Here is an 11,936-nt window from a genome sequence, read left to right as displayed (position 1 = left end):
TCTTTGCCACTTCTTTCAATGCACTTTGGACTTCCTCTCTGAGTATCATTGGCTCTTGTTCATATGGTATCTCTTGAAATGGTTGAACATTAACCGTTTCCTTTTGGTACAGGGAACACCCATAGGAGAGCTATTTTGTGAAAAGTCTAAAATCCTGTTTCCTGAGAGTTGTTTGGTGAAAAATTCTAAAATCGGTCTACATAGCAGAAAATGAGGCTTCTTAACCTAGAAAACCAAAAACTTTGAGGCGAGGCAGCGGATTCCTGAATGGAAACAAGAGATAACGACTTTGGTTTCTTTGCAGTACGATTCAACAAGTCATAGTCTCTAGAAACACAATAGGCTACAATGGGCTCAAACAGCAATGATGAGGAGGATGGTACAGGACTGGCACTCGTTTGTTTTGTTGTGTGTAGGGTCGCTATGAGTCAGAACTAACTCTATGGCACCTAACAACATCAACAATGGGTAAGCAGGGGCTGCTCAGCACTGAAGTGTCAGAAGTGTTTAAAGGAGTCCTGATGTGGCACTGTAGGATAAGCACAGGACTGCGAGGCTAGTTTGAACCAAAAGGTGGGTGGTTCAAACTCACTAGTTGCTCCTCAGGAACCTACCAGTTGAGACCAACTTGACAGCTCTTAACAACACCACCCTTGATTAAGGAGTCCTGGCAATGCAGTGGGGTAAGCACTGAGCTACGAACTAACTGAAAGGTCACTGGTTTGAATCCAGCAGTCACTCCACAGGAGAAAGATGAGGCAGTTTGCTTTGGTAAATTTATAGCCTGGGAAATGCTGTGGAGCAGTTCTACTCTGCCTTATAGAGTTGCTATGAGTGGTTTGTGGTGCTTAGGATGAGTATTGGACTGCTAACCAAAAGGTCAGCAGTTCAAACCCACCAGTTGCTCCTTGGAAACCCTATTCAGCGTCACTATGAGGTGCAACCAACTCCACAGCACTTAGCAACAATGAGTTGGAACAGACTTGGGGTTTTTTATACTTAATTATCTTTAGGGTCCCTTCCATATGTTACTACAATTCGACCAAAAGACATGGGCACAGTTCATTCTCTTATAATTCATATTTACATGGGTATGAAATAAATGGAGAGAGAAGGATACTGAGTTGTAAAAATATCAGTTAGGAACGTCTCCGGTTACACCAGAGGAACAGTTCTCTCCTTAGCACTTATATTGATACTCCAGCTTTCCTTTTCAGAATGACACCCACTTTCTAGAGAGCTCTGAGCATTTCAGCATATATTAATATGATACCCAGAGAATCTTCTTCTTGAACTGAGCAGTATTTCCATACTAGTCCAGAGATGCTTTTACAATCTGACCTCTCGTAGAGGTCACACCAGTGGTTCAGCCCATATCACTCTAGAAGGACACACGACCGCCAACTTGTTCACTCACCATCCATGCTATGAAAACCTTGTCATGGCTACTTAGACTTCTGATAAGGCCAATGAGAACAATAATTGAGTCTATTAAGCACAAGGGAAGCAAAATAACATAACTGATAAGCAATCTGTGCCTTTTGAGTTTTCTCTAGTGTAATAGCACAGTTGCCTTTTGTGTATATCTATTAAGAATGGCTTTAATTATTAAATAGCTGAGTTGGTGGCTTCTTGAAAAAAAAAAAATTAAAAGCTTTCTGGTCTAAGAGAATAGTTAAAAGTGAAAACTCAACCACCAGGACAGATGTCAGAGGCTGTTAGAAAAAAAGGAAAAGTGCTTGCATTCAGGACGAACAGGCCCAGAGAGTAGACCCAGGTAACTGACATCGGCTATGCAGGAGGCTCCGTCTGAGGCTGGCTTTCAGGTCTTCGCTGAGCAGGACAGAACTTGGGTGTGGAGAAGAGCAGAGCATTCCTCCACCTGCTGCACAGACCTCTCGGGCTGGCAGACAGAAGGTTCTGACTGGATTAACACAAGGGAGTGGAAAGCAAAGCATCATGGACTTTCCTAGGAGCCAAAAGGGTTAGGACGACTCATTCTGAGCAGTCAGAAGTATATCCCAGAAACTTAGTACTTGCTTTCTAAGTCAGAAATCTACTCAATGTTCTTGCATTTGGAATTACCATATAGATGTAGATTCAAACAGATTACAGATGGTGAAAGAAAGGAAAGGGGCCTTCCTATAGAAACAGTGTGTGCGGTACAAGCAAGCACTTACTCTTACCAGCAAGGATTTCCAAAGAATTGTAGCCTAAGATTCGATCCCACAGAAGCAAGAGCTGATCTGTAGCTAAGTATCCAGAGAAAGCTCGAACCATCCATTTAAATGATATGCGAAGTCTGAAAGCAAGAAAACCAGAAAATAGATCTTGTCAGTACCTTTTTATTATTTTTTTTGCTTTCACAAAGGCATAATCCAAGAGAGTCACCAAATCTTTTGTTTGGGTAACTCCTTTGAGAGTCTTAGAAATCACCTGGGCATTTAAAATTCAAGTATGCTCTTAACGATTCTACTCAAGCCATGATAATATGAATTTTTATTCCAAATAGTTTTAAGAGGGCAATGGTTTTATACTTTTCCTATTCTATAAATTATATTCCAACATTTCTGTTGAAGAACATAGATAAATCTCTAGCCAAACTGAACAAGAAAAATAAAGAAAAGGTACAAGCATCAATCTCAGGGATGAAGAGGTGGTGTCACTGCTGGTCCTATCAGTATGAAAAGGTTAATTAACAATGATAATTATAACTACTATGAAAAACTTTATGTCCATGTATATGATGACTTAGACTAGAAGTACAAATCGTCACGGCTCACACAAGATGAAACAAATAGTGGGAAGAGTCGTGCATCTACTTGAGAATGAAAACTCACAGTTACAAGTCTCCTACAGCATCAGTTGTCACACTGAAGACCCAACTATATGTTTGACAAAATTGATTTCAGTATTGAAAGTGGAATTTTTATACTTCTTCCTTCATAGAAATTTTAATATGTACCATAACTCATTAAAATAAATTGTTCCTTTCAATGATTAAAATGTATAAATAGAAACTGGAAAGGCATCAAAATTTTAGTTGCTAACAATAAATAAAATATCTTCATACAAATTAAAAAAACAACAATCAAAACTTAAATGTCAATTTCACACAAAAAAAGTCTATTTACTATAAATTTAAGAATACAACACTCAGGTATAACATAAACTATTTCTGCTAAATTTGTATTTTATAATCTTAATCACTAACACATTCTGCTTTATAATGGTGACATAGGAAAGAGTCTTGGTGTGGCACTGTGGGTTAATGTGCTGGACCGCAAAGTCCGTTTGATACAAAAGGTCGGTGGTTCAGGCTCACCAGCTGCTCTTCGGAAACCCTATACAGGGTCACTATGGGTCAGACCCGACTCGACGGCACTTCACAACAACAGGAAAGAGTACCAACTAAGTATTATCAACAGATAATATGAGGTGTTTTCTAAATGGCATTTCTATGATGTTTGAAATACAGAATTGTGATTTTGTTTGGAAGACTTTTTCAGGAGAAGGAGGAACTCCCATTTTTATCTTGGTGTTTGAAAGCCTGCTCCTGTCTTCTTCCCACCATAATGATCCCCGTTTGCTCTGAGTTCCCTCCCTGCAGCCTCTTCTATTTCTCCTCAGATGTGGCTCCACTTCCCATTTTCATGAAATTTTGATCTAACATCACATAAACATTGTGGAAGGACACATTTAAGTATCTTAGTTATTTTGGGACTCCTGGTGTGGCTCTGGAGGTTCAGAACTGGACTGCGAAACACAAAGTTGGCAGTTCAAACCCACCAGCTGCTACTTAGGAACGCTATACAGGGTCACTGGGTGGCAACTGACTTGACGGCACTTAAAACAACAACAAAGACTCTGGACTCCTGGTGTGGCACTGGACTGTGAACCACAAGGTCAGCGTTAAAACCTACCGCCTGTTCTGTACAGGGTCCCTATGGGTCAGAATCCACTCGACGGCACTTTAACAACAACAAGATACCCCTGGAAGCGCGGTAGCTCTATACAGTAAGGACAGGATTGCGAACCATAAAGTTGGTGGTTTGAGCCTAAAAGCCACTCCGTGGGAAAAAGATGTAGCTTTTTGTTCCCATGAAGATTTAAAACCTGAGAAACTCTATACAGGGTAGCTGTGACTCAGAATTGACTACACAGCACTTAGCAGCAGTAATGAGATACCCCAGGAGCACTGGTGTGGCGCTGGACTCAAGGTTGGTTTGAAGGTCAGTGGTTCAAACACACTAGCTGCTCCTCAGAAACCCTATATAGGGTAGCTATGAGTTGAAACTGACTTGATAGCACTTAATAACAACATGAAGATACCCCTAGTGGACTCCTGGTATGGCACTATAGAATCAACACTGTACTTCGAACAACAAGTTGCTTAACAACAAGAAGAGAGCTATCTGTAGGCGCTTTGGTGGTATATGGGTCATGAGTTGGGCTGTGTGGTACCTTGATGTATTTGATAATAGCTTTTCTATCCAATGTCTAATTCCCACCTAATGATTGGGCTGTTTTTGTTAACTGTTGTGGGTTCAGTTCTGACTCCTGTTGTTGTTTGGAGCTCCCAAGTTGGTTCCCATTCATAGTGAACCTATGCACAAGAGAACACACTGCCTGATCCTGGGCCATTCTCACAATTGTTGTTAAGCTGGAGCCCACTGCTGCTGCCACTGTGCAAATTCATCCCATTGGGGTCTTCCTCTTTTTTGCTGACCCTCCACTTTACTGAGCATGATGTCCTTCTCCAGGGACTGGTCCCTCCTGATAATATGCTTGAAGTATGAGAGATGATGCCACGTGGCGTCAGGATTGGAGGAAGACTCATTAACAACCTGCGATATACAGATAATACAACCTTGCTTGCTGAAAGTGAAGAGGACTTGAAACATTTACTGATGAAGATCAAGGAACACAGCCTTCGGTATGTTCCTTTTGTTTTCTCAATGTCCAGAAAACAAAAATCCTCACCACTGGACCAATAAACAACATTCTTATCAACGGAGAAAAGATTGAAGTTGTCAAGGACTTCATTCTTCTTGGATCAACTATCAACATTCACGGAAGCAGCAGTCAAGAGATCAGACGATGTATTGCATTGGGCAAATCTGCTGCACAGGAACTTTTTAAAGTGTTGAAAAGCAAAGATGTCAGCTTGAGGACTAAGGTTCGCCTGACCCAAGCCATGGTATTTTCAATAATCTCATATGGATGCGAAAGCTGGACAGTGAATAAGGAAGATCATAGAAGAATTGATGCCTTTGAATTGTGGTGTTGGAGGAGAATACTAAAAGTGCCATGGGCTGCCAAAAGAACCAATAGATCTGTTTTGGAAAAAGTGCAGCCAGAGTGCTCCTTGGAGACCAAGATGGCTAAGCTTCGTCTCTCATACTTTGGACATATTGTCAGGAGAGAACAGTCACTAAGAAGGATGTCATACTGGGTAAGATGGAGGGTCAGAGAAAAAGAGGAAGACCCCCAACAAGATGGATCGGCCAGGTGGCATCATTGACGGTGTCAAGTGTGGCAGGGGTAGTGAGGTTGGCCCAGGATCAGACATTGCTTCGTTCTGCTGTGCATGGGGTCGCTATGAGTCGGTTCCGACTCGATGGCACCTGACAACAACAACAACAATGAGAGATGAAGTCTGGCCTTCCTGGCTTTTAAGGAGCATTCTGGCTGTACTTTTTTCCAACACAGATTTGTTAATTCTTTTGGCAGTCCATGGTACTTTCAATATTCCTCTCCAACACCATAACTCAAAGGCATCAATTCTTCTATGGCCTTTCTTATTCACTGTCTAACTTTCACATTGAAATAGCATGGCTTGAGTGAGTTTGAGGCACCTTAGTCCTCAAACCAACATCCTTACTCTTGAACACTTTAAAGAGTTCTTGTGCAGCAGATTTGCCTAATGCAGTGTGTCCACTGATTTCTTGATTGCTGCTTCCATGAGTGTTGATGGTGGATCCAAGCAAAATGAAGTTTTTGACAACTTTAATCTTTTCTCCATTTATCAGTCCAGTGGTGAGGATTTTGTTTTTTTTTTACACTGAAGTGCAACCCATACTGAAGGCTGTGGTCTTTGATCTTCATCAGTAAGGATTTTAAGTCTTCTTTGCAAGGTTCTATGATCTTCATATCACAGGTTATTAGTGAGTCTTCCCCCAAGGCTGATGCTAATATAATCTTCATATAATCCAGCTTCTCAGATTACTTGTTCTGCATACAGATTGATTAAATGTGGTGAAAGAATACAAACCTGGCTCACTTTCCTGGTTTTAAACCAGTGTCCCCTTGTTCTGTTTGAATGACTGTCTCTTTCTTGGCCTATGTACAGTTTCCTCATGAACACAATTATGTGTTTCAGAATACTCATTCTCTGCAATGTTCTCCATAGGTTGTCATGATCCATATAGTAGAAAGACTTTGCAAAGTCAATAAAGCACAAGTAAAAACATCTTTCTGGTATTTGCTTTTAGCCACAATCATTCTGACATCAGCAATGACATCCCTCTTTCCACATCCTTGTCTGAAACTGGCTTAGACCTCTGGCAGCTCCCTGTTAATGGACTACTGCAGCTGTTTTTGAATTATCTTTAGCAAAATTTTACTTGCATATTAATGTTACTGTCTGATGATTTCTACATTCTGTTGCACCACCTTTCTTGGGAATGGGCATAAAAATGGATCTTGTGCAAATTTCTTGGCATAGATGAGTGAGTGCCTCCAGTGCTGCATCAGTTTGGTACAATTTTAATTTTTCCCATTAATTTCAGGAGACTTGTTCTTTGCCAATGCCTTCAGTGTCCCTTGGACTTCTTCCTTCAGTACCACTGGCTCTTGATCAGATGCTACGTCTTCAAATGGTTGATGCTATGTATTACTTCCACTTTCTTTGGATGCTTCCTGTATCAGTCGATATTTTGTCTTTAGCATCCTTCAATATTGCAAGTTGAGGCTTAGATTTTTTTTTCTTTCATTTCTTAAGCTTCATCTCAGCTTATAAGAAATGCTGAGTGTGTTGTTTCCTTTTGGTTTTCTAACTTCAGATCTTTGCTCATTTCATTCTAATATTTGACTTTGTCTTTGAATTGTCCTTTGAATTTTCTGTTCAGCTCTTTTACCTTTTATCATGTGATCTCTAGTATACTTTTTATCACCAAGGCCATATTTTCCAGCTATTGATCCTTCTTCTTTGTTTCCAATCTTTGCATTTCAATCACCAGTAATTATTAATACATTTTAATTGCATATTTGATCAATTTCAGACTGAAGAAATTGGTTGTTGTTAGGTGTCAACAGTCAGTACCGACCCATAGCGACCTTATGCACAGCAGAATGAAACACTGCCCGCTCCTGGGACAACCTCACTACTGTTACCATGCTTGAGTCCATCGATGCTTCCACTTGGCCAATCCATCTCGTTAGGGGTTTTCCTCTTTTTCTCGGACCCTCCATCTTACCAAACATGATATCCTTCTCCAGCGATTGGTCCCTCCTGACAATATGTCTGACGTATGAGAGACAAAGTTTGGCCATCTTGGCCTCCAGGGATTGCTCTGGCTGCACTTCTTCCAAAACAGATCTATTGGTTCTTTTGGAAACCCATGACACTTTCAATATTCTCCTCCAACACCAGAACTCAAAAGTACCAATTCTTATATGGTTGGTCTTCCTTATTCACTGTCCAGCTTTCGCATGCATATGAGGTTATTGAAAATACCATAACTGGGGTCAGGTGCACCTTAGTCCTCAAGTTGACATCTTTGCTCTTCAACACTTTAAAAAGGTGTTGTGCAGCAGATTGGCCTAATGCAATATGTCCTTTGATTTCTTGAATGCTACTTCCATGAGTGTTGATAGTTGATCCAAGAAGAATGAAGTCCTTGACAACTGCAATCTTTTCTCCGTTGATAAGAATGATGTTTATTGGTCTAGTGGTGAAGATTTTTGTTTTCTTTATATTGAGATGTAATCCATACCAAAGGCTGTGATCTTTGATCTTCATCAGTAAGTATTTTAAGTCCTCTTCACTTTCAGCAAGCCAGGTTGTATCATCTGCATATCGCAGGTTATTAACGAGTTTTCCTCCAATTCTAATGCCACGTCTTTCTTCATATAACCCAGCTTCTCAGATGATTTGCTCAGCATACAGGATGAATAAATATGGTGAAAAAAATACAACCTTGCCGCACACCTTTTTAAGTTTTAAACCATTCAGTGTTCCCATGTTCTGTTTGAACAACTGCTTCTTGATCCAGTTACAGATTCCTCATGAGCACAATTAAGTGTTCCAGAATACTCATACTTCACAATGTTGTCCATAGCTTATCACGATCCACACGATTGAAAGCCTTTGTGTAGTTAATACAACACAGGTAAACATCTTTCTGGTATTCTCTGCTTTCAGCCAAGATCCACCGGATATCAGCAATGATATCTCTTGGACCACGGCCTCTTCTGAATCCAGCTTGAACCTCTAGAAGTTCTCTGTCAATATTTGCTTGCAGTTGTTTCTCTATTACCTTTAGAAAACTTTACTCACATGGGATATCAAAGATATAGTCTGATGATTTCCGCATTCCATTAGGTCACCTCTCTTTGGAATGGGCACAAATATGGATCTCTTCCAATCAGTTGACCAGATAGTTGTCTTCCAAATTTCTTGGCAAAGATGATCACTTTCTTGAAAGATTTCAATTTGTATTCCATCAATTCCTGGTGCCTTGTTCTTTGCCAATTCCTTCAATGCACCTTGGACTTCCTCCTTCAGTATCATTGGCTCTTGGTTATATGCTACCTCTTAAAACAGTGGGACATCAACCATTTCCTTTTGGTACAGTGACCCTTTGTATTCCTTCTCTTCTTTTGATGCTTTCTGCATCATTCAATAATTTGCCCAGAGAATCTTTTAATAACGAAAGTCGAGGCTTGAATTTTTTCTTCAGTTCCCCCAGCTTGAGAAATGCTGAGCATGTTCTTCCTTTTTGGTTTTGTGACTCCAGATCTTTGCACATTGTGTTGTAATATTTAGCTTTATCTTCTCGAGCTGATCTTTGAAATTATCTGTTCAGCTCTTGGACCTCCTCATTTCTTCCATTTGTTTTAGCATCTCTACGCTGGAGAAGCAAGTTTCAGTGTCTCGTCTGACATCCATTTTGACCTTTTCCTTCTTTCTTGTCTTCTTAATGACTTTTTGCTTTCTTCATGTATGATGTTCTTGATGGCCAAGGGGCCATATGGCTGAGATGCCGAAGACAAGAGTGAGGCGTGCCTGCAGAAGCACAGAGAGGAAGTGTTCCTGACTGGAGGACTGCTGAGTCCTGAGCCGTTTCTGATCCTGAAGTGTAACCTGTTCAATTTCCTAATGACCCATAATTAGGAGTACTGTCTGAGTTCTGTGTGGCCATTGCAACCGATTTCTAGACCCAGATGTGAAACCGAGTACTATAGGAAGAATGGTTGATGTCAGAATAGGAAAAAGAAGGTTGTAGGGTGGAGGTATGTCTGACGTCCGCATCTTAGGCCTTGGGCTGATTTTAAATTTAATTCTCCTTCCTTCTTGTGAAGTCGAAGGGAATCAGACATAGCCTCTGTGTCCGTTTGCATGTTGTGAACCACAAGGTCAGAGTACTGCTGTGGCACTGCAGGATAAGCACTGGACTTCTAACCCTAGATCAGCAGTTCAAACCCAGTAGCTGCTTCCCTGAAAACCTATGCAGGGTGGCTACCAGTCAGAACTGACTTGATGGTACTTAACAATAACAACAATAATCCAAAGGTCAGCAGTTTGAACCTACTTGTAGCTCCAAGGGAGATAGATAAGGTTCTGCTCCCATAAAGATTCACAGCCCCAGAAATCCTTTACAGGGTGGCTCTGAGTCAGAACCAACTTGATGGTACTCAGCAGTAACAGTAGCAGCAAGATACCACTAATAATCACTAACAACAAACTGACAGACAAGTGATAGAACCAAAGTGGATTTAGAGCAAATAATAAATTCTTCCTTCTATACATTAAGTAGGAGCTCTGGTAGCGTAGTGGTTATGAATTGGGCTGTGAACCTCAGGGTCAGTAGTTTGAAACTACCAGCTGTTCTGCAGGAGAAAGATGAGGCTTTCTGCTCCCGTAAAGATTTACAGCCTTGGAAACCCTATGGAGGGTTGCTATGAGTTGGAACCCATTCCACAGCACATAACAACAACAATACATTAAAGTGTTTTTTTTGTTTTTGTTTTTTTTTCTTAGAAAACTAGTAACATATATTGATTGTCAGACAGTATACTTTTCTGTCTTGCTATATGTACACATTACCAAGGAGACTTTGTGAACTTTATGAACAAAAATCCTACCAGGGATTTTCCCTCACTCAAAATTTTAAGACTTTTCTTTCTTGTTGTAAGTCTGGCTTGTTGAATATAAACTTCAAACAACACAGGTGAGTGGAGAGGCAAAGGTCATTTTGTGACCTCAGTAGAAGGTGGCAGGCAGGGCTCAGCCAGTCATGTTAACTTCAGCCAATGACTGAGCTCTCTTTCTCCCTCCTCTGCATTCATGATACATATGTTGTTTTGTTTTTTTTCCCCGAGCCTTTTTTTTTTTTTTCTGGAATCAAACTGGTCACTTATATTTTAAGCTATATACAAGGATGAGTCAAAAATTATCTGCACTCTGGTTGTAGAATTTATTTTAATCAACTTTTAGAAAAGACAAATACATAATTTTTTTGACATAATCCTCTTGCTTTTCAGTACACTTTGTCCATCTTTCAACAAGCTTTCATATTCACTTATTAAAAAATGTTTTAGGTTGAGCTGCAAGCCACGATTGTACCACTGTCTTCACTTTTTCATCAAAATCGAATCTTCATCCTCAAAGGGCTCCTTTCAGGGAACTAAACAGGGGAAATTCTGATGGAGCAAGATCAGGACTATAGAGGATGCTTTAGCACCGCAAAATGAAGCTTTTACAGAGTGTCAACAATGTGGGCAGAGAAGTGTGGGCATGCATTGTCACACAAGACCATAACGCCCTTAGATAGCAGTCTTCTGTGTTTCATCTGAAGTTTAGGCTTCAGTTCTTCAGGAAACAACTCACTGTAATGAGCACTGTTGATAGTTGAACCTTTTTCCTCATAGTGTTCCAATACCGGCCCTTGTGAATCCCCAAACTGTAAACATCAATTTTCCAGCTGATGACTGACAACAATGTAAGTATGAATGCTTCATTTCATACTTTACCGTTTCCTCTCAGACTCATAGAGATGACTGCATGTCTCATCACCAGTAATGATTTTTATAAAGAAACTTTTACTTTCTTTTGATTATTGGTCCAAATGCTTCTGTTTATGGTCTTCTGGAAGTTGTTTCAGTACCCATCTCATACAACCTTTTCGAAACCCAAGTCTGTTGTGGATTATTTCACAGGTAGAACCACGGCTGGTTTGCAAATGATTTTCCACATCATCCACTGTCACTTGCCTATTCAACAGAATCACTTCATGCGCACACTCAATGTTGTCACCAGCTATTGACACGGATGGGTGTTTTAATATAAATGGAGTGTGGATAAGTTTTAACTCTCCCTAGTATATACATATTTGTATTTACATATTATATATGTTATTGTTAAGTGCTGTTGAATCGGTTCTGACTCATAGCGACTCATAGTCCCAAGGAGTGGCGGGTGGGTTTGAATAGCCAACCTTGCAGTTAGCAGTCCAGTGTTTGTCCTATAGTGCTACACCAGGACTCCATCCATATTATATACGTATCTTTATGTAAATACCGAAATCTATTTTTATGTAAGTATTTACTTATATTATTTTAGACTACGGTGGTGGTGATTATGTGTTGTAGAGTTGGTTCTGACTCCTATCGACCCTGTACAGGGTTCCCGAGGCTGTAAATCTTTATGGGAG

The 11,936-nt window shown here is 40.3% G+C and overlaps 1 protein-coding gene across 2 annotated transcripts in view; it reads right to left on the bottom strand.

Moving 5' to 3' along the window:
* The window catches only part of TBC1D19 (TBC1 domain family, member 19), a 304,338-nt gene that overhangs the window by 4,747 nt on the left and 287,655 nt on the right, over positions 1-11,936 (bottom strand). For both annotated transcript variants that reach the window (XM_006866308.1, XM_006866309.1), the window contains one exon: positions 2,187-2,302. In XM_006866308.1, coding sequence (XP_006866370.1) covers positions 2,187-2,302 — 116 coding nt within the window. The remainder of the gene's footprint in view (positions 1-2,186; positions 2,303-11,936) is intronic.

This window comes from Chrysochloris asiatica, unplaced genomic scaffold (genome assembly GCF_000296735.1).
Source record: "Chrysochloris asiatica unplaced genomic scaffold, ChrAsi1.0 scaffold00089, whole genome shotgun sequence".
Classification (NCBI taxonomy): domain Eukaryota; kingdom Metazoa; phylum Chordata; class Mammalia; order Afrosoricida; family Chrysochloridae; genus Chrysochloris; species Chrysochloris asiatica.
The sequence above is the reverse complement of the archived record's forward strand: the minus strand, read 5'-3'. Positions and strand labels throughout refer to the sequence as shown.